At 40.4% G+C, this 23,310-nt stretch overlaps 1 protein-coding gene across 2 annotated transcripts in view; it reads left to right on the forward strand.

Annotated features, from left to right (window-relative positions):
- The first annotated feature begins 8,271 nt into the window (after positions 1-8,271).
- PLPPR5 (phospholipid phosphatase related 5) overlaps positions 8,272-23,310 on the forward strand; it is a 45,067-nt gene continuing 30,028 nt past the window's right edge. For both annotated transcript variants that reach the window (XM_054285951.1, XM_054285952.1), the window contains exon 1: positions 8,272-8,571. In XM_054285951.1, the coding sequence (XP_054141926.1) occupies positions 8,341-8,571 (231 nt within the window). In that variant the 5' untranslated portion in view covers positions 8,272-8,340. The remainder of the gene's footprint in view (positions 8,572-23,310) is intronic.

Here is a 23,310-nt window from a genome sequence, read left to right on the forward strand (position 1 = left end):
GAATTCCTATAGGAGGGGGGAGAAAGACCAAACACTAATAATATTTTAATGCCTTTCTATTTCAGAGCTAGTTGTGTACCACATTTACAGTTTTACCACATAGCAGTCACTTCAAAGGAAATGAGCCTTATTTGCCTCTAAAAATGATAGTTTCTGGCAATATGAAGAGTGTAAAAACTGCATGATGCTTTAAGGGCATAAAAGTAGTCATTAGGCAGTCATAACAAAAATGATATATGAATTTTAGTTCTGGTAGATATTGTTTAATCTTTGTCCAAAATAAATCCTGAAGACATTTCATGTTCCTTGGTTCTGTCCTAGTGATTCAGCTTCTTCTCCCACTATCACCTGCCAGGCCTGTGCAGAGCCAGGCAGCCTGTGCAGACTCAAACTCTCCTCACGCTGTCCTGCTGCCACATTGGTCATCAGCTGCTTGCATGAGCTGTTGAGCTGCTACCTTCTAATCCTTTTGCTCTGGCAGGAGCCTCCAGAATCCCCCACTTATTGCATTTTCTCACAAGAAACCTGTAATTTCAGCTTCTGATGTTCTTGCCAACTTTGCAAATGTACCCTTGCACAAATCCCTTGCTCTCCACCTTTCTTTTTCTAATAATTTTTCCCACATGATCGCTTGCCATTTCTTTCTTTTAGTCCAGTCAGTTGTCTGTAGTTAAGCTGGCCAGCTGGATGAATAAGGCACTGAATGAGGAAGGATTTTCAGCAGCAGTGAATAAAGTAAAGAGTTGTGTATTAACCAAGCAAGCATGTATTTTGTTACATAATAATTTGACAGTGTTCCCTGTTATATCAGTGGTAGACATATTCTAATCTAATAATTTTCTTATCCTTTATCCTAACAATTTGTTAAACAGAATATTTTTAAATGAGGAGAGCAATCTTATGTGAGTTAATTTAACAGGGCTTGAAAGCTTTGGCTATTAATAATTCACAGTGCCAAGTTACCACAAAGAATCTTCAAAAGCTGGTTTAACTTATTATTTTATTATTGTTATTATGTCTCTTTAGTTTTCCAGCTGTTACTTTCAGTTCAGGTTTCACTTCTGAAAGCTGCAAAGGCTGCTGCCTTCTCTCAGAAGTAACTTCTTGATGTTTTAGTTACTTCCTTGCTGCCTTCATTAGTCTTTTGCTAATGCTTGACAGCTTGACAATACAGTTTTTGCCTGGAAGGTAATTATGATGAGAAATTATAATTAGGTCAAAGGCATAATCTCTTAGATTATGTTTTTAAAAACGAATTCTGTAACAGGTATTATGTAGCACCTTACTGGAGCACATACATACACACAAATATATAGATATAGACACACAGAGTACTGTCTCTTTATAAAGTGCAAAATTAAGAGATATCTTTCTTGCTACCACTTTAGGTAAGTGGATGGGCAGCTTCAATTCGTATCAATTAAGCAATTTACAGGAAATATTATTTTATTCTTAGATATGAATTACAATAATCAAGTGAATTGCAATAATTTCTGTGAACCACCATTAGAACAGATTATAACAATTAAGATTAAAGACAGCAAATCGCTTGGTTGGAGTAAATCAAATGTAATTCCCAGAACCACAGAAAATTTTAGGTTCAAAGCAGGGCTGACCTCACTTTTTGGTAAGGTTCCTCAGAGCCTTGTAAATGAAGTTTTGAATATATCTGCAAAGACAGAAACACCTTGATAGGAGGAAAGTATTTGAATAATGATTGATGGAAACAAATGCTTCCTGCAGAAATTGTTTTGTAGGAATCCAGTCATTTGGAGAAACACACAGCTTTCAGTGTGAGCATGCCTATGCCTTAAAAATGTTTGTCTTTTTAGTCTTGCTCTGAGCTTAGCCTTGTAGCCAAAAGGACAGTGTAGAGGGGATATCTGCAGAAGGTTTCTTAAAGTGCAGAGGTGTCTGTCCTGCAGGGAGTATGAAAAGTCTGGCTTTAGGAAACGAACCAGTGCAGGAAATTCCTGTGACATGTATCCTCAGTGGCCTGGTGATTGTGTCATTCATGGCAGAATCCCAGGGCTTACAAATGCTTTGTGTCTTTGTAGCTGACTTTTGTCACTTGAGTTTTCTGGCTTTGCTGCATCCTCATGAACAAGCTACAAAAGAAAGGGCATTTTTCAGAGGCAAATGTGTGAAAACATGAATGTAACATGAATGTCTTATGAGTAGCTTGGTGTCAAATGAAATGTAAGACACACATTTCTTGGATCTCCATGGATCATGAATGTGGAGGGGGGATACAGGAGGGTACCAAAGAGCAGGTCTGATGAGTATGATGAACTGGACTTAAGTATTTTTAATATTTAAATTTTTAAAAGTAATCTAAGAAAATGATTAGCACTATATCTAGTTTTCTTCAACAATTACCTGGATACTGTTTGTAATTCTGTTTGGTAAATTCTGTGGGCTTGGGGTTTTTTTTTCCCTATTTTCCATTTAACCACTGCCTATATATCCTGAACTTGCTCTTTTTATGCTTTTGATTGTAATTTTATGAAGTAATGGGTAATGTCCAGCTCAGGAATGGGATTTCAGGTGTAATGCTAATGAGAAATGTCTGGTATAATTTGTAAGAACATAAATCCTTCTATGGCACAACTGTGTGTGAGCTTACCAGGCAGAAACAGAGGAAGTGTGGGACTCCTGCCAGCATGAGCTGCATACATTAAACTACAACCAGAGCTGGAAGCATTCTGTGACTTTGGTGCATAATTTATTATATTAGTCCATTTGTCCTTCCCTTCTGAAAGAAAGCCAATATGTGGGTTAATTTATTCTTATGTCCAGCCTTGTGCTTGAAAGTGAAGTCTTGTATACCTTCCCTGTCCAGGACACAACTGCTAGGGGCCAAGCTGGGGTAAGAAAAGAGGGAACTCTGCAAGTTTTACTCTGTAACTGCCACTGGGGAATCACCAGACATGAAAGGAAGACCTCACAGTTCCATGCAGAGTCCCGTGCCAAAGTGACAGTCTAATTTCTGTACATACTTTCGGATGGTTTTACGGCTCCCCTCCTTAGTATCGCAAAATATTTTATTCTCCAGTCCTAGAATTAGGAAAAGATAGTGATAGCAAGAATGCAAAGCTAAAAATTAGTCATAATTTTGTTAAAGTGTGGAACTTAAGCATGAGAGGGTGTGTTCATCCAGGTATAGACCAGCAATGCTGACCACTAAAACAGCCTGTGAGTAGATAAGCACTGATTCATCGTACAAGTTTTCCTGCAAATGAACAATCTCTCCTTCAGTTAAAACAGAAGCTCACCTCCATCTCCCTGCTAACTTCAGCTGTTGTTCATAGATCCTTGAGCAATGTCTCTATAGTATCTATAAAAACACTGGGGACTTCTAGGGTCCATTTTCTATAGGCAGTTAAACTGGGGATGAGAGCATAAGGTACTCCAAAAAGGTCTTGATGAGCTCACCATTTCCTTCCTTCACAGTTCAAATTTTCAGCTTGATGAGAGCTTTATACTGACAACATAGAACCTTGAGGAGTGGGCAAACATTTACTTTCAGTGTATCCCCTTAATGGCAGTACAGATTCTTAGTCAATAAATTATCTTAATTAGTCTGACTATTTATAATAAAAATGTACAAAGGAGAAGGCAAACTACAGTGCAGAAAACTGTCATATTCAAATGAGTGAAATTAATTCAGTAATATGTAAAGAGAGTTTTTGAACTGGTCTGTAGAACCTTCAGGCATTGTTCAAATGTCTGAACTAATTTTAGTTTATATACAAAACCAGCTGTACTAATACATACAGTGTCCTGCACAGGGTAGGTCTGTGTGATTTTTCTTTTTCCCCACTTGAATACTGCACCATGAATAGGCTAGTGCTATGTCAAATACTGTGCAGTAATCTGCTATGTCAATCTTTCAAGGGATCATTGATTACCTTCGGAGGTGGCTTTTTTCATTATAAGAAATTACAAGAATTCTGGGTGAAAGAGATGAGGTAGCTTATTTACATATTCTGAGGCTAGTCATATGATTTTTATTGAGCCAATTATGCCAAAGATTGCCAAGTTTACAGTCAGTTTGTATAGCATTGCAGTTACCAAAAATGTGTCTATCAATGAAAATAAATTTGTAGCTGTGGTTGTAATTTTCTGAGTGGTAGGCTTTTTCCTAAATTTATCTTAGGAAAGATTAAACAATTATTATTTGAGCTTTCAAGTACCACTGATTTATTTCATTTCACACTGACAGAATTGTGTCTGTGGTTTTTTATTATAAATAGTGATAGATATGCTAACGCAGGCTTTAATTCTGAGAATGTACAGGCCTTAGGTACATGGTGTCCCACTCGTATCCCAAGACTCTGTTATAACCTACGAAGAACTATACTTCTCAATTTGAATACAGAAAACAGTTTAAAAAAGATTAATTATATTACTGATGTAAATACTGACTAGGCAACTAATGCGCCGTGACTGCTGCTCATTAGATCAAACTCAATCATTTCATTGCTGCCTTGTCCTCCTCCTCATTTGTTTCATCTCCATCTGCTCACTCTCTCATATTACTTGCACTGCATCAAATGAGGTACCCAAGCTTACTGGGCAAAATGTTGTCTTCTATGAAAAATATGGTCCAATTCTACAAAATACTGCACTATAAATACAATAGTATTATGTAAATACAATGCTTATGCTGCTACTAATTTGACGATTTTTCTCCCTGTTTGAGTCTTGGAAAGTACAATTCCTATTTTGGAGCTAGTTTATCTATGTGTCAGTGAAAGTTAAGAGTAGAATTGATGACATCTCACTACAGCTCTTTAAAAGAAGGGTGCTAGTCTAAGCTAGTCATCAAAGCTGGTGTCATTACTCTTACAAGTGATATCATAAGAGGCTGGTATTTCTTAGGATGCAATGAATGACATTTTCAGAAGATGATTCATATTGCCCTAATGTAGTAGAGCTTAGTCACCTAATGGAGTTATCTCTGTAAACTGTATGCTAAGACCATAGGAAAAACTTAAATTTTGTGCCTAACTTATTTGAGTCATACTGGAAGTGTTCTGGGCGAGCCCCCATTTCTGATTCTGGGATGATGCTGCTCCAGCTGCTAGGAAATTTTTTTATCTTGCATTATCATGGTCCTACAAGCATAAATTTCAGCAGTAAATGTCCTGGGTTTTAGGACTTAGATCACAGCATATCATTAAAAAATTTACTGTATCAATTAAAATGTCCTTTTTTAGTTGTCTCTTAAAAATATCTGTAGAGATTTTTTTTGTTCATTCTGTCTTTTCCCTACTGCTGTGCCATCAACACAGATGCAATATTCCTCTCAGAAAGGGCTGGGTTAGTGTTTCAGTGTAGCAGTGTGGAGATCTAACAGTGAAAGTCATAGGGCTTCAAGCGTCTGACACTCTGATAAAGCATGAAAGAGGTAAACAAGAAAGATAAGATAAAAATAGTGGGATGATTTGATATCAATTCTTATTTTCCTTCCTATTGAGAAGGCTTTGTTGGGTTGGCTCTGTTTCTTTACTGCCATTTGCCAGAGCAATGTTTTATAGCTAGAAAATACAATAAGCAGTGGTGATGTAAGCACATGAAAGGTTAGTGAATTTGTTTTGGAATTGGAAACACCTCTTTGTAATAAAGGTCATGATTTCAAAATATTGCAAACTAGTGTGTCTAAGGTTTCTGTTGGTCTGCTCAGCTCTACATTGTGTCTCCTGACCTAAAAATTCACTTAAAATTAAATAGCAAATGAAAAGAACAAGATAAACCCATGAGGAACATCAGGGGAACTCTTGCTCTGAAATCAATCAACTATTCCCAAGGAAGTTAATTTCCAAACAAGTCTGTCAGTTACCTGAGTTTCAGCTGACAATTTAATGTATGAATAGCCTTCTGAAAAATTGTGGGTTCTGGGCTTTTCTCTGCCATTCTTCTGTCATGCATATCACTGTGGTTGCAGAATATATTTAGGTGGTTGCATTAGTCACTGGGGATTGTGTTCTTATGCTTCTATATGTTTGATTTAATATATGTTTGCCTATTCAACTCTGCAGGCAATAAACATCGTGTTCATTATAATAAAAAGCTATCTCTGCTTATGCTGGATCAGCTAACTGTGGTACATTGGTACATTTATAAACAGAAGTGTATAAATGGTTTGTGATAGCAAAATGCAGGACTATTTTATCAGCTGCTTTCTGGAGAAAGATTGATTTTCCTCCATGCAAAAATTTGAAAGATATATGCCACCAGCATTTCTATGGGACATGCACTCAAACAGAACTGAAGAGCTGAGTCTTGTTCTCACTGCAGTCCAACTGTTGACTTTTGTCTTTGGATCAGACCATACATCCTAACAATGAGGGTGCAATTTCTGGGATTACAATTTTTATGTGTATGGTGATGTGTATTAGACAGTGCTAAAGAAATGGGGAAAATAGAATTTGTGCTAGGCTGAATTCACCACAAGATGTCTCATGTCTCACTACAGATTTTTCACAAAGGTAGGAAGCTATCCAGCTAAGTCTGGTGAGTGCAGTGCGTATTACATGATTTAGATTCTTCTGGAGAGTGTGTTAAAAGCACATAAAAATAGACTGGATGTGGAATCCAGACGTGACGAGTGTGTTCTTCAAGGGCTGATTAAAAATAAATGCATGGAGACTAACATCACTGAATATTGAAACAATTCTCAAGAAAGGGAGGAAAATGAACAGTTAAAGCCAAAGTACAGCACTAGAAGGATGATTAGTCATTATAAAACAGGGTGATCTCATCTTATTTGTTAATTTTTACCACCTTTACTAAGTAAGATAAGTGGACTCTGTGGCTGAAGTGTCCATTAAGAGTGTTTTTCACCCCTGTAACATTTGGGGTGGAGTGTGTACCTTTAAGGAACTGTTTTATCTGCTGGCTCTGGGGATCCAGACTAGAGCCCACACATGCGTGATTCTGTACAAGCCTTGGGCACAGCTGTCTATTCTTGTGTGTATTGCTGTATATATATTTTTAAATAGAACTCTTTTGTGTTCCTATGTATGACTTCTCTCTGGTGCAGACTGGTGCAGCACTGGTGCAGACTCTCCTCTTACTTTAGGATGTTACTTGAGTGAGGATAGATTCAAGGCCAGCTACCAATTTTCTCTATAGCTGTTAAAGAAAAGCTTTAAGTGTTAATTGTTTTCATAGCTATCCATATACAAAAGACTACTTCAATTACCAGTTTTGGAAGGACTGGGGGGTCAGGGTGGGTAGTTGTGGGGCTGTAGGGAACTCTAGGGAACTTCTACTGGGGCCAGAAATGAGGCAGAGCACAAGTTGATTGTGTAAGTCAAATGTATTTCACATATCTAATCCCCCAAACAAGTAGATATGCTCAGGATAAATGCTATATGTTGACAAGTTTTTTAATACAAATAAATACACTAAACTTATTATGTTGGGTGTACGTTAAGGAATCTAATTTTAAACTTTATTATGGAGTCTTTTGTTAACATGTAACTACAATGTATCTCCAAAACTGCTGCCATGAAACTGCCTGGCAAGCCATAGAGCAAAAATGAAGAATGATTTTCTTGTAAAATCACAGAATCACACAAGAATACATGGAGGTGTTTAAGGAAAGACTGGATGTGGGAGTTAGTGCCATGGTTTAGTTGACGTGGTGGTGTTAGTTGGATTCAATGATCTCAGAGGTCCTTCCTAACCTAACTGAGGCTGTGCTTCTGTGATTCCACGTTGAGATCTTTCCCACCCCGGCCAATAGTGGCGATCGGTGTGCCTGCCCGGGCCCGTCCGAGCTGTGGCTCTTGGCAGTGCCGGGGCCGCTTCCCGCCGGCTCCGTGAGGGGCCGGGCCGGGCCGGGCCGGGAGTGCGCGCACCTGCGGGAGCTGCCGGTCCCTGTGCCCGCCCGTCCTACAGGTGTGCGTGTCGTCGCAGAGAGGGACCCGCGGTGGTCCCCGTCCCGCAGGAGGCGGAGGAGAAAGAGCGGAGGGTTCCCTTACTAATCCCGGCTGTACCATGGGAGCCGTACGGGGGTCGAGCAATTCCCTTCACCGCCCGGTCCGGCGCGGCCGCTGCTCCAGGGGCGGGGCGGGGCGGGGCGGGGCCGCCCCTGCCGCCGCCACGCTCCGCCCGCCCGCCGCACGAGCCGGTGCCCGCGCTGGAGCCGCTGCCGGAGCGGCGGGCCGGGCCCCCGCTGCCCTCCTGTGCCCGGGCCGCGCTCCCCGCCGGGCTGACCGCGCTCCCGGGCGCCGCTGAGCCGCCGCCGCCCGCGGTGAATGCCGCCGGGGAGCGGGCGGAGCGCGCCGCCGGGGAGAGGGGCTGCCGCGGCCGCCGGAGCCCACGTACATGCGAGTGCCCTCTCCGCTCACCAGCATGCTTTACTTCCAGATGGTGATCATGGCAGGGACCGTGATGCTGGCTTATTACTTCGAGTACACGGACACCTTCACCGTCAACGTGCAAGGCTTCTTCTGCTACGAGGGCGCGTACCGCAAGCCCTACCCGGGCCCGGAGGACCGCAGCGCCGTGCCGCCGGTGCTCCTCTACTCGCTGACCGCAGGCGTGCCCGTGCTGGTGGTAAGCAGGGGCCGCCCGTGCCGCACTCCGGTGACTTGTTGGGCTGGACCGGACCGGGCCGGGCGGGCCGCGGGTCCCGGCCGGAGCGGTGCCGCCGGCGGGCGGCTGCGGGCCGGGCCCGGCGGGCAGGGACCCTCCGCGCTGCCGGGACTGCGGCCCGGCCCCGGGCCCCGGCGGGCAGCGCTGCCTCCCCAGCCCCTGCCCCACCGTGCCCACCGCGCCTCTCAAGTTTATTTTTAGCACCGGTTTATGTAACTGCCAGTGCCTGTATTTCCAGCCCCGTGCGACTCCTTTTGGTAAAAAATTATCTTTTTCGAAACGAGCGTCGCTTGCAGATAGATGGGCAACCTGAGGAAAACCCGGTTTACAGCTACCACTTACTGGTGTGTCATCTGGTACTAATTAGAAAATCCCTCTGTCAGTTTTGTTTTCTAAAAGTCGACTGGTATGTGCAAGGAGCAGGGAGCAGTTCTACTTGATTTAGTTGTCTCCATATGTCACAGTTACTGATGTGTGTGCAAATGAAACCTGTGTCTCTAATTGAACATGATCTGCCGTCAATCAGTTTTAAACAGGTGTGGCTAAAAAGTGATTTATTTAATCGATTTTCTGTGGGGATCTTTTTTCGGGAAACAGCTCAGAGAAAGCTTTTTGGAAAAGCAGTGAGATTCCTTTCAAGCTGTTGAAGGTACTCTGTGTTTCAGATAACGAGGGCTTTAACATCATTCAGTGATCCCTCACCATACTGAGGAGGAAAGACCTGTAGGGGAACATTTGACTATTGGGGATGGATTATATATAGACTTACCAGGTGCATGCACAGTTTCACATACAGAAAGCCCTTGTAAAGAGTTGATTTTAATCAACTGTAAGCATTAGAATAATAAAAGAATGCATTAAGAAGAGGCCTTTTGAGATAGCAATTATTTTTTTATCGCAGTAATTCTTTTTCAGGAAAATGTAACAAATTAGGAGTAGAAAAAGCCTCATCAGGGTAAGGCTATGGTAATCCCAGGCACAATTTCTGCTTTTGTAGCATCATGAAATCTCAGATGGTATCAAATATAAAACCTTATGGTCAGTATCAGCCTTAGTATTGAGACTTGGTTCTCTTTTTAATTGTTTTTTTTTTCTCCCAAGGGATTAAATTTCTTCATTTGGCAAAACATGTTATGTAGCATTTTGGCTTTGTTGAGTTCTTTTGATTTGTGCATCAGTTATTTGACTACTTTTACATGTTTGTTCTTTTAAACCCATAAATACTGTTGAGATTCAAAAAGGGAGTTTTGCTGTTTTTTTTCTGGTGATGTTTCTCTGATGTCGGTGTGTGATGTTTGTTTTGCTTTTAATTCTATTTCTTTTGTTTGCCTCAGGAAGTTATAAAGATTATGTCAGATATTTATGTTGAGCATCTCTTTTTCCTGTTATGTGTCAGCAAGATGGATTGGTAGTTTCCATTCATTTCCTGGGTGCTAGATTACGTCAGAGCAATCTCCATGACATTTTGGGTTGGCAGTCTTGTAATTAGCCTTGCTAAAAAGCTAATAATAGAATTTAATGATACTTAACTGTGGTTCACCTTCCAATCACCAGTCTTTTAGGCAGATGACATGCTTTGGGATGTCAGGACATGGAAAACCACATTGTAGATGCCTGTGTTTCAGTTTTAAAAAAGTATTTTCATTTCATTTTATTAAACAAAAAATTCAGCTCCTGGGAGTCTCATGAATTCAACAGCATTAAGTCTAATCATTAACTTCATTAAATAGATGGATTTTTCACTTTTTGCATAAAGTTTTTTTCTGATTTGCCTTGAGCAATCCTCGTGGACTTAGTGTTTTCCCAGGATGGCACTTAGTTGTGCAGAGCATGGACATTGCCTTTGCTTGTTCCTTTCATTGAAAGGAGTGGTGAAAGTAAGATTTCTTCACCAAAACAACTTGTATGTTTTCAGTTGTCGTAGGTTTCAGAGATCAGATTCTCTTCTATTTCATTTGTTTCTTGCTATGGCATTTTGGACGTGCAGGTTCTGTGTAATGTTGTTTCTGTAGATGAAATATAAAAATGAATCATGTAACATAGCCCTGTATTTTGGTCTGTAAAGTCTACATGCAAATGTAGGCTAGTAAAGGAAATAGATTTCTGTGAATGCAATTTCACAGTTTTTTCCCCACAATGAGTATTGTCCTTGAACATAGGATATTAAGTAATACAATTTATGATTTTTAAAAAATCCTTTTCTTTCCTGCTTGTTTTTTGTATGGGGTTAATGCTCTTTCTGGAGTTTTGAGGTAGAGCAACAGAACCTTTACCTTGGTGCTCATAGCAACTGAGGTTTTCTTAAGTGATTGGACTTGTTTCATTGGAGCCATAGAGTGCTTGCTTCAAGTTATCTTAATGTGACTCAAGCTCCATTGCACTGAGCTTGAATGAAGTTGCTCAAAAATCGTAAAAAAAGAGGTTTTATAATGATTTTCCTTTCTCTATGCCTGCTAGTAGAAAACTAAAAAAGTAAAAGTACCGGTAGCAGGATCAGCAGTGGGTCTCTGGCTGCTGTGAGGCTGTCATGTGGCTGCTCATCCAAAACCCCTGTGCCACATCAGAGTGTCAGGCCATGGGGTTGAGCTGAGTGTCTGCTCACAGGGCAGCCACAGCCATGTGCAAATAACAACCTGTGTCATCTGTCAGGGATGTTCTGGGAGAGCTGTGTTCATCCTGGAAGTTTTCTGGTTAGTCTTTAAAATGCTGCTTCCTGCTCGTATGTTCCTACAGCCCTGGTGCAGCATTGCTGCCAGGCTTTCATTCCTGAGTCAGTCTGCCTCCTCAGCCCATCTGCCCCCGTGGCTTCCAGGGACACATGCAGCTGGCTGGCAAGGCACAGGTGCTCGAAGTGTGATCTGAGAACTGCAGTCCCGCGGCTGAAGCAGAGGCTACTTGCTTTACTGGAATGCTTGACTTTTTGATGGGGTTTTCGCTTTTTTGTGTGTTGGGGTTTTTTTTGTTTCCTTGTTTTGTTGGGTTTTGTTTCTTTGTTTTGATTTTTAGTTGTTTGTTGTTGTTGAGGATTTTCTTTGGTTTTTTTGTTTGTTTTTGTGATGGCTTTTTAAAAAAAAATCTCTTTGATTCAAGTGCTCTTGGGAAAGGGAAACTAACTGAAGGAGAGAAGTTTTGTACTCTGTACTTGAGACTTACTGGGTTTGTGTATCTACAGTCTTTGGTCAAGTAATTACCATGTATTTACCAAATATTTAGTCAACTGTAACTTGGTGGGCAGCTGGACTAGATGATTATTGTAGGTCTCTCCCAGCTGAACTATTCTAGTCTAAATATGTCATAGGTTGTGTGGGATCTAGTAAGGAGTCAAAGGAGTCACTTTGGCTGTAACAAATTGTCTGCTAAGATGTCTCTGTTTAAAGCCCCTGCAGCTTCAGAGTTGCCTGGAGAAGCTGTGGCAGCTGGCAGGGTCAAGGCCAGGCTGGGTGGGCTTTGAGCAGCCTGGCCTGTGGAAGGTGTCCCTGCCTGTGGTGGGTGGGCTGGAACTAGATGAGCTTTAAGATCTCCTCTGACCCAAACCATACATGGGATTCACAGGTATTGCAGCAACTGTAGGAAACATGTAGAGGAGTCCAGAAACCTTGCTGTAGGATGAGAAGAGCTGCTCTTTTACAACTGCAGCTTAGCATGTAATAAAATATATGGTCCCTTCAAGTGTTAAAGTTTTAGTTGTGGATGTCCTAGGTCATACCTTTCAGCACCGGTAGTGACTTGAATGAGCAGATGTGTTTGCGTAAGGAGCATTAGGCACACAAGCAGTAAAATCTTTTAAAAATGGTGGAAATTGCAATCAGAAGAGTGGAAAAGCCCTAAGTATGATATTCTATGAGGAAAGACTCTGAGACTTGGGCAGAAGCAGTGCCCCTGTGGGCTCTCTTTTTCCCCTTTGTGAATCAGATTTGGAAGAGTACTGCAGGCTCTGTGCTCCTATCTTTTTTACTGTCCATGGCACTAATACCCTGAAATCTCTGGTATACTGAGGAATTATCAATACATGGTTTATTTTTTTTTCTTCTTTTTTTAATCTTAAAGTCAAATGTGAAGGTGACAGGAAATAGGTTCTTGATTTGAGTCTATTCAAATATGTAATAAGCATAGAACTGCTAGTTGAGGGCTCAGTGCTATTTAAGCCATTTCCCAATGTGCCATTTCTTGCTCAGTGGGCTGGTTGCTTTTTTAAACTTGTTATGACAGATGTAGCTTGGGAAATCCACGTCAGTCTAATCCTTTAGCTTCCAGTAGAGATGTTTTCTAGAACGGTGAGGCTAGTGTCTCATGTTTTCAGAATCTATAGAGTGATCAGTTCTGCATTGTTTCTTTCTGGTAGATGTTAATAATTTTGACCTCTTTAAAATACTGTGAAGTGTACTCAAGAATTCTTTTATTCCACGTGCTAATATGGATTATTTAAAATGTCAAAACTGTTTAAACAATAAATGGTATAAAATGTGATGTATTAGACCTGAGATGTATGCTGACTGCCATATAAAAGCCAGGAGGAGATACTGACATATTTTTATTAACATATATAAACAGTTCAATTATGCAAATGGTGTTTGTTTTTATTTCCAAGTAACAAATGTATGATTACAGTACGTATCCATAAAATATACACTTCTATTTGCTTAGGTGAGTTCCTAGCATATTTGTTTCTCTGCAAACCAATTAAAGAGTAATTTGTTTTAGGATAATACTTCTCATGTCATCACTGAAAAAAATATTTGCCATTTAGACATGAAGTATTGCATTGTCTCTTTTTTTTTTTTAAGTGGACTGGTGGAATCTCTAGATTTGGCACATACCAAACAAGGAACGGATGTCAAAAATGAGACATTCTGCCTTGAGCTTAGCTTTAGTCAGTAACTTCTTCCTTTGAGGAGGAAATTTTGAATCCTTGCAAAGGAGAGATTGTAAAGTGAAAGATGCAATATAATTGTTCTTGTATCAAATTTACTGTACCCCAGTACTTCAGAAAAAACAAGATCAGTCTGTGAAAATTGAAAAAGAGAAGCTACCTTTTAAAGTATTTGCATAGTTTTCCTAAGTCTGCTTTCTTCTTCACTGTCTTTGCTATCTTAATAGCTCCAGGTCTGAGTATCTGAAGAGCAGTTGAAGAATATGCAGAGACCTGAAGGAGATGTACCACTTGATTCCAGCACATAGATCTAGGTGATGTGATTGGACACTTCCCATCTCAGTCTTCCTTTCTGAACCTGCTTGGACCTATTTTCCTTCTGACATCTGTGATTCTATGTGCTGTGGCATCAGGGACTGATCAAATTTTATCAGGCTGAGTTCTCAAAGTGCTCCTGGCAGAGAAGCTTTTAGTTAACCCATAGTTCACTGAAACTATTCTACTAGTGTGTTACTTAGTGCCATACATGAAAAAGGGTTCTAGATTGTGATGGCTGGGACATCAAAATACTCAGTTGTCTGTTATAATATCAGGAAAAGCTGTCTGTTATAATATCAGGAAAAGCAAAATCTAGAATTAAAGTCCTGAAAGTATTTTCTGTGAATTTGCTGTGCCTCATGCCTGAGCTGTTTCTTCATTCCTCATCTTAGTTAGAAAAAGCCACTACCTTCACAAATGTTCTTTCAATCTACTTTAGGCTGATTATTTTTCTACTTCATGGTTGGTACCAAGTCACTTTGGCTTCTATGGGCACCTTGATAGTATTGGAAAAAAACTAAGGCACAGGGCCATTTCACTTTTGTGAGACCCCACTGCAGCACTGCATCCAGCTCTGGGGTCCCCAGCATAAGAATAATGTGGACCTGCTGGAGGGAGTCCAGGGAAGGATCACAGAGGAGATCAAGGTGCTGGAGCATATTTCCTGTGAACACAGGGTGAGAGAGCTGAGGTTGTTCCGCTTGGAGAAGAGGAGGCTTTGGAAGGACCTTAGAACACCTTCCACTGCACAAAGGGGGTCTACAGAAAAGCTACGGAGGGACTTTTTACGAGGGCTTATAGTTGTAGGACAAGGGTTTAAAGTGAAGGGGTGTGGATTTAGAATAGATGTTAGGAAGAAATTCTTCACTTTGAGGGTGGTTTGACACTGGAACAGGTTGCCCAGGAAAACTGTGGATTCTCCATCCCTAAAATTGTTCAAGGCCAGGTTGGATGGGACTTAGAGCAACCTGATTGAAGGATTGGGAGCCAGATGATCTTTAAGGGTTCCTTCCCACTGAGGCCATCCTATGATGCTCAGAATTGAACAGACTTTTCTCCTGGTCTGCTACTTGAAGAAGTAGTGACCTCTGTGCATCTTGAAGGACAATAAAGTGTTATGTAATTTCTTCCAGGAAAGAATCAAGGAAGCTTGATAAATAATGCAAGGATGAACAGTTGCCAGCAGCTGTGTTACAGGGCAAAAAAATCCCAAGGGTATTAGGAAGGTATTCAAGTTTTCAGTTTTATGTACAACTTACTGAAAAAGTTAAGGAATTGCCCAGCAAGGTATGCAGTCTATCCTACTGCTCTTTTTCTGGGAACAGTGAACTTTTATTATGATATTTGAACATCTCATGGTGCTGTTTTTGATAAGACAGTGATAGAGCAACAGCAGATTAAAGTTTTACGTCCTGACTCATATGAATTGAGTAGACTAAGCAGCCTCTGAAATCAAATGGAAATGGTTTTGAGAAACTAATCAGCTAATCAAAGAAAATAATTCCAAGATTATTGAAATAGGTTATATATTAAAAAGCTAAAGCTTTTTAGTCTTATGTGCCTTTCTCTTGCTGGCACATTTTTCAGCTGTTAAAATGTTACATGAATAAGGAATTGCCAGTAAACTTTGTTTGCTCTGTGATCACATTGTTCTTGCAGGGCTCATTTGGTCCCTGTCATCATAGTCCTGTTTTAACCTGTGTGCACTGCTGCAACTTCTTTCCATGATAGGTTTCTTCTTCCCTTCCCACGTGTTTGTAGGAAAGATATAAAACCTGCTGCCTTTTGTTTTGTTTTGGTTTTTGAAATATGCAAGTGCTAGGGACTTCAGGAAGCCACTTTTTTGGGAGGAGGAATGCCCTTGTCTGCAATGCAGGAGAAGTTTAAAGCTAAGGGACAGTTTATGTCATGCTCTTCCTTTGTGAATGGATAATTGCTTTGCAACTCTACTTAAGAATAAAAAAATAAATCACGCTGTTAGGTATGCAGTAACTTTGTGTACCAGATGTCAGTATTGGCCTGTTGGGGCACATAGCAAGACAAATACATGATTTGATGGTCTGATGCTGGTTTTATCTCAGCATTAGACCACTAATCCAACAGAGCTATAACCTGGAGAAACAATTAAAAATTCAGAACCACTGTGTGTTTTCTTGGGAATTCTTCTTTATCTGCCTGTCTTCCTGTTGTGCTGTGATGGCTTATATGAGTGGTGCCTGCAGAAGTTATGTTTGTACTTGCAGTGGAATGTATTTCTGCTGTGCTTAGTATGCATGTGATTTACAAACACTAACAATATCGAGGCCATATGCTTCATCCTTTGATGGGTTCTCTGGAAGTAAAGTGGCAAGCAGATGTGAACAAGGCAGGCAGGCTTCTGTTTGCAGCAGCTGAATGCCTGCTTGTCCTACAAACGATGCACTTATGTTTAAGTGAGAAGTTGTTAATCCAACTAATCCTGAGCGATTAAGGAGTTTGTATCATTGTTTATAATCTAAAATAGGAGGCTTGAAGTAATAATCAGTTTTTCAGCTAAACAATTCTTGCTCACTGTACATCATGCAGGATTGAGGAGATGGGTGTCCATATGATACATAATAAATGACAGCCAAAGTGGAATTGTAAGTAGCTTTAGCTGTGTTTTTCAGCCTTAAAAGCAGAGTGATGTTTAAAAAGCTTTATATGCTCTTGTAGCATCTCTCAGATACACTGAAGTGCATGATGGCCCAGCTTTCATCATGCATGGTTTTTTATTTAGCAGAGATGTGGTAACCTCACAGATTGCAAGTAAAAAGTCTAGCTGAAGTGGATATACCATATCTCTGGCACTCAAAAAGTTGTACATGAGACGTACTGCTCTAAGGAGGAGTATCTATTAAAAAAAAGTCCTTTGTATTTGCACATAGTGCAGTGACCATGGTGTTGGACAGTGACTAGGAAAGCAGTTCTAGCACTTGCTATCTCTAGTGGGCAAACTGCCTTTACTAAGAGTGCTTCTATTTACCTGTGGATCAGAATATATTTTCTATGTAAAATGCCAACAAACCTGCAGTAGAAAAATGACTGTATGTATTAAGGCTTTTTAAAATCTATTAGTGTAAAAAAATTCTCAGTACTGATTCAAAACTGACTCTTAATTTTGGATTCCACTTCCTGGGGTATGAGGCACCATAAAAAACCTTCCTGGTTATACAAGATGAAAACTTGGGTTGTGGATTCCACTTCTGCTTGCCAGTCTGGACAACTTGTTGTCTGTAGTTCTGTGTGAATTGTGTAAATGTATCATAAATATCCATTGCCTGATTACTATATATTGTATATTTATATGGCAATTTCATTAACTATATGCACTTGCTAATGTACAGCCAATTATAAACGTAGTATAGCTATGTTTTAAAAATATTATTTTTCTTTCACTGCTGTTACTTCTTGCCTCTCATCCATGTCAGGTTAAAGAGTATGTATGAAGGCATTCAGAGTTTTTAGTTTTCTAAATAATAATTAAGAAAAAAGCAGCTACCAAGAACAGAAATCAGCCTAACAGTATTCTGCTATCCAGATTTTTGTTCTTTCTCTATACAGCATATGGAAACACCTGCTGTTTTAGGTTGGTAGGTTCCATGCTGTCTCTAAAAAGGATTTGACATACATTTTATTTTTTATTGTTCAAATTTTGGGTAATATTTTGGGGATTTCTTCAATCAGTGTATAGTGAAGGCTCTTTATAAATGAGTGCATATTGGCTCTTTATAAATCAAGTATTGAATATTAGAATCAGTAAGAGGAACTCAGCTTCCCTGTGTAGTTATTTTGGGTAGTAATAGGTATTTCTGTGACCTGTCTGTAGCAATTTAGGGCTCAGACATGACTGAATTAATTCTGCTTAAAGAGTTCTTAATCACGGGCCAGCTGAGCAGTAACCAATGACATGAACTTGCAGCCTGTGGGGAGCATGAGGTGAAGTATTTGAGCTTGACCTGCTTTAATCAAGACTTAGCCCAGGATGTGTTCATTTTTTGGGTTTTACAGAGTGTGTGCACCGGCTGTCCATGACAGGGCTGTGCTGAGCAGGGGGAGCCTCACAGGTGTGATGGCTTGTGGCTGAGCCTGACCACAAGGGGAGGTCTGTGCGGGAATTCAGCTCCATGCAGAACGATGTGTGGACATGCCCAAGCTTTGGCACATACTAATAGTACTTTGGTCATACTTCCATAGAGTGAGCTGGGTGTCCAGAGCCTCTCCACTGCTCAGGTTCTGCTTTTCCTGTTCCTGTCAGGAGTGTCCTTGGCCCTGTTGGGTGTATCAAGGCTCTGTCATGAGGCCAGGCCTGAGGCTGCTGCCATCATGCATTAGGAGTGCACAGACATGACTCTGAGCATCTGTGGGCTCAGGGGAGCACTGGGGAGCTTGCATTAGGCTGTAGGCCATAAGCATGTTCCATGTCAATGGTGTGGGGACATTCCAGCTGTTGGGATGGGCCCCTTTGCCAAGTGCTCACGCTTGACTGAAGTCAGCGCTTCAGTCGGTCACGGGGACTCTTTCCAGAGCACTTAGCAAAGGCAGATGAGATTTGTAGGCAGATTGACCTTGGGCCATGTGAGTGGTTTGAGGACATCTGCAGCTGGCAGAGTGAATGTACAGAGCTGGGCTGTGAGCTCTGTCAGGCTTTGCCTTGGTAAAGGGATCTGAGCACTCAAGCAGGATGGACACGTAGCCGTTAATGCCTCTCTGTCAAATGGTAGTTGTGAAATTAGGCTTCTCTGTAAAGCACTAGGAGATTTTGCATGAACAGTTAGACCAGAGTTAGATTGTTAATTTGTTATCTTGGTATTGTTAATGAATTATCTTGGTATTGATGGAGTTTATTCACATGCTTCAGTGCTATTTGAAATCACAAGGCTTTCCTGAGGTGGAGCGCTGTGTGTGAATGAGTTTGGTGCTGATAGAATCTTTTTCTGGAACCACATTCATTTTAGTAGTCAGTACTGCAGCTTTACTCAGTATTTCTTTTGTTTCTGAATTGTGATTATTGTGTGATTAGGAGTAGATGGAAATCATAGAGCAGAGACTATTTCTTTAAAAAACTAAGTATGTTTACCTATGCAAGTGTGTATGCACAATATGTTGCCAGAAAATGTCATGTTTACATGGTTGACTTCTATCCATAGTTTAGTTCACAGGTACTTTTAACCTTGAATACCAATGGCAAAAATATAATGCCTCAAAGAATTTATTAGTTTACACCAGAATACTTAAATTGTTATCACTGAACGTGTGCAAACGCCTTTCAGCATACTTTGAACTTCTCTTTGTAGTAATTTAAATTGCTCCAATAATGATTGCATCCAAGACTGGCTAAAAAAGCATGTGTTTGTACATTTACATAACAGTATGTATTTTATATAATGTCCTTTATTCTCTTCACAGAAAAGACCAAAAACCAGCTATTATAAAGTCAGCCTTGAAGACTGTCAGTATCAGAGCTTCACAAGATCTAAAAATTTAAAATAGACTCATTCATCCTTAAAACACTTCTCTCACCACTTGAGCTTTTTTCAAGATACTTGATAAAGCCAGCAGCATATTTAGTATTATTTTACAGATCTGTGCAAAGGAGATGATCCTTGTTAGGGTAAACCATTATGCACTATTTCATGAGAGGAAAGAGATACAGTCACATATTGAAGAGGAGTAGCTGGGTTTACTTCAGGCAATAGACTTTGCAATTAGTTTTGAGAATAGCATTGCATGCCTTAAAGAGCTGTTTTTATGCTCTGCTGTCTTCACAGCAAAGTATACAATCTCCCCTCTGTCTTGTAGGCATTTCCTGTACTAGGAAATTTTTGCTGAAATTTCCCACTCTTGCTACTCCTGTTTCAGCTCATTGGCTGCTGTGCCAATGAGGGCACTTGGGACTTCCTCTTAATTCAAGCACTGCATTGTGTAAACTTCTAAACAGGGTCAGGCAACATAGTGTTGCCAGCTGCACATCTGCAGCCATCTGGATTTGTGGCAGGAGCAGTAAAATAGACATTGTGCAGCAGAGTTGAAAGAGTGACAAAATTGGTGCAAATCATATTTGCAGAAAACCCACCACAGAGAAACCCACCATAAAGAAAATCCACCATATTTGATCTACAGAATTTACAGAATCACTATTGAAAAGGTCCTTCTACTTGTGTTTTTATCAGATAAAGAAAACTTGGATATATTGTTGCTGTGCAATGTTTTGTGAAAAAGCTTGCTGGCTAATTCATTCCCATTGCATTGTTGAGCAGGGGTAAGTAATTATTAAGGCTTCTGGTGCTTATAAACAGGCCTCTACCCCCACTTGTATGACATCATTAAGATTCTGTTTCTTATAAACATCACTTCAGTATCTTAATTTATTATAATGGCATTCTTAAGGAGAAATAATTGCACACTGTGAAATTGCAGCTTTCAATTCTGAGGGAGGAGATGCAGGGGGAATGGTCACCAATTGTTTTGTGTATGGGCTTGCTAGTTGGTTGAGGTGAGGCTAGAAGAGGCACTTGTGACCTCTTTTGGGTCCTTTCTCCCTGATCAGCATCTCTAGTGACTGTTCTGGGAATAACATCATGAGTTTGCCTGGTCAGTGAAGCTTGAAAAGTTAACTTCTGTATTCTCTTTGACTGTGTTACTCAAGGTTCAGTGCAAGGTGCTGTCTCTACTTTTCTCTACTTGAAAGCTTCTATTTGGTCACTTGTTTCCTGGCTCTCAGGGGCACTAGAAATGTGGATTAATATTGTCAAGGTTTGTTACTGCTATTTTACTGCTGGTTTTATGCTGAATGCACATATTATGCACAAGTAACCCTAATGTGAGACAGCTCAGAATAAGTTTTAGTTTTAGACCAAGTACTTCTATGCATGGGCTTTTAAAGTATTTAAAATTTTTTTTTAATGACACCTGGATTCTTTGCAGTAATGCTTACAATGTAAAGACATAAAGTATATTAGAAGAATGACTTATAAGTTAATGTGTTCAGGAGTGGGCATTGTATTTTTTGACTTATCTTTCTGATTTATCTGACCTGTTAAACCTCTTCCTCAAATATTTGGTACTGCTTCTCTGTAAAATTGGATTGTCTTCTTAGTTTTATTATTCTCTTGGGACAGTATTCATATCTAAGATCTATTTCCAGACTTTGGATGAGGTGTTGCTCTTAACCTAGAGTGCCATGGTTTCCATAGCTAATCCAGCTCCTGTTGAAGTTATTGTGCTTACTACCTTAGATTTCAACTAAAAAAGGGTTCCCCACCTTAATGTATTTCATTTGTTGGCAATTATACTGTAGCCTAAGGTAATTGTAAAGGAAGAGGTGCTTATATAGAGGCCATTATTAATAGGAGTGGAGCTACTTATGTGATTACAAAGAGAGCTATTTTATTTTGAAGGTAATTTTTAATAAAAAGCTTAGAATTATTTTATTGAGATGTCTACTTAAATTTATCATTATGAATCAAATATTAGTTTATAATTATAAAGATAAGTAATAAACTAGTTGTGTGTATGTTTTATAGACATACATATTTTGCCGCAAAAATCCAGAAAACAATTTTTGTGGAATCTTATGGGTATTAATCTTATGTACAGTATGTTTTTCTCATAGCTCTATTGAAACACAGGGTACTTAGAATGTTCCAGTGTTTGGTCCTCCATTTTCCATTGTTTGATGGCAATGGCAATTCAGTGAAAGTGGCTTTCCTTGAACTGATCTCTGGCATAATATATCTGCAAAACATCGCTGGCCTTGAGTAGAAGTGAGCTAGAAGTAAGACAGTGGGAAAAACAAGAAATACCAATATTCTCTTTCTTCTGAACCTCTGAGAACAGTTGGCTACAGTCATATACTGAGTGTAAAACCACTACTTTGTGACTGGAATCTTTAAGAGATGCCTTTTATGTAATCAGATTTTATTCAAACAGGGATGAAAGGCCGTTTATGCTGAATTTTGCAATTGAATGTTCATCCTGGGTAGAAAAGCGCAGTTGCATAGATCACCTAAGGCTTAAAATTCAGAGTAACATTGCTGTTGGAAATGATCACTGGTATGGGTGTCAGATGCATTGGTATTGTGTTTATCAAGGAATCACGTTTTCAATATGCACAGAAGGGCTAGAAAACCAGTGTGCCTCAGCAGACAGAACAATGTACAGTTTTCTTGGCCAGTGAAGAAACAAAGGGGTTTACCAAGGTCAGATCGTAAAGAGCTACAGTGTTCTCCACATGTGTCACTCAGAGTCCAGTGGAAGACTTCCTTGATACAGCTGAGTGCGAAGATGAGCATATATAAAGTTCATCTTCTAATAGAGAAGATAAATTATAGAGCTTTGAACATTTCATTTTTCCTTCACAGATGCCACAGTATTTTAAATGTTGAAGTTAAGTCCTTGAGAAAAATGAAATTTTTTTTTGTAGAGTTATTTTTCAAGCTACTTAATGAAACAATTATATTTAACAACAACCTTTTTCATGTATCCATCAGCAATCAGGAGACTAAAATCAGTTGAAATCTGAATGATACCTGGTCATATTACAACTCATTTTCCTAAGGAGGTGTGTTTGTGAAGTGTGGCGTTCAGAAACTTACGTAATGGCATCCTTGGTTTTTGTAAAAAGAAAATGAGAAAAATTTAACAACTCTAAGAATTTCCTATGGTAACCATATCTGGAGTATTAGAGCCTAAAGTAACTTCACAGTTTAAGATGTGAATTTATGCCTTTAGAAGGCAGTTTTGAATTAATTTTTCTCTCTTCCCCTCACCATTTACTAGGGGTTTTTATAGATGTAGAGATTTTCTCTAGATTAACATTTTTTCTCTGGTTTTTTGATGTTACTTTTTAAAATTAGAAAAGCTTGATGCATGGGTAAGAGTTCTCATGAATGTCTCTTGTCTACTACCTATTGCAATGTGTTCAGCAAGAATACTCATGTCAGTATTGTAAAGCTGCCAGCATTTGGATAGTTTTAGAGCCAGGTGCCAGACGCTTACTTGGCCCCCAGATGCCACATTGGCATTCCTGGGCGTGTTCCTCACATCCTGGCCATTTCTAATCGCCTGGAGAGCTGCAGCGTGGAGCAGCTGCATGTTCTTCATCTCACAGTGGTACGGAAGATTCAGCAGCCATGAGCAGGAGCTGCAATGGCAAACACAGCAGGTGGAGAGGGCTGAACACAGAGCTCGGTGTGCAGGGCAGCCTGGCAGGGCGGGCAGGAGCTGCAATGGCAAACACAGCAGGTGGAGAGGGCTGGATGCAGAGCTCGGTGTGCAGGGCAGCCCGGCAGGGCGGGCAGGAGCTGCAATGGCAAACACAGCAGGTGGAGAGGGCTGGATGCAGAGCTCGGTGTGCAGGGCAGCCCGGCAGGGCGGGCAGGAGCTGCAATGGCAAACACAGCAGGTGGAGAGGGCTGGATGCAGAGCTCGGTGTGCAGGGCAGCCCGGCAGGGCGGGCAGGAGCTGCAATGGCAAACACAGCAGGTGGAGAG

Source organism: Melozone crissalis, unplaced genomic scaffold (assembly GCF_028551555.1).
Source record: "Melozone crissalis strain CALT ecotype California unplaced genomic scaffold, PUWL_Pcris_2 ptg000045l_1, whole genome shotgun sequence".
In the NCBI taxonomy this organism is placed as follows: domain Eukaryota; kingdom Metazoa; phylum Chordata; class Aves; order Passeriformes; family Passerellidae; genus Melozone; species Melozone crissalis.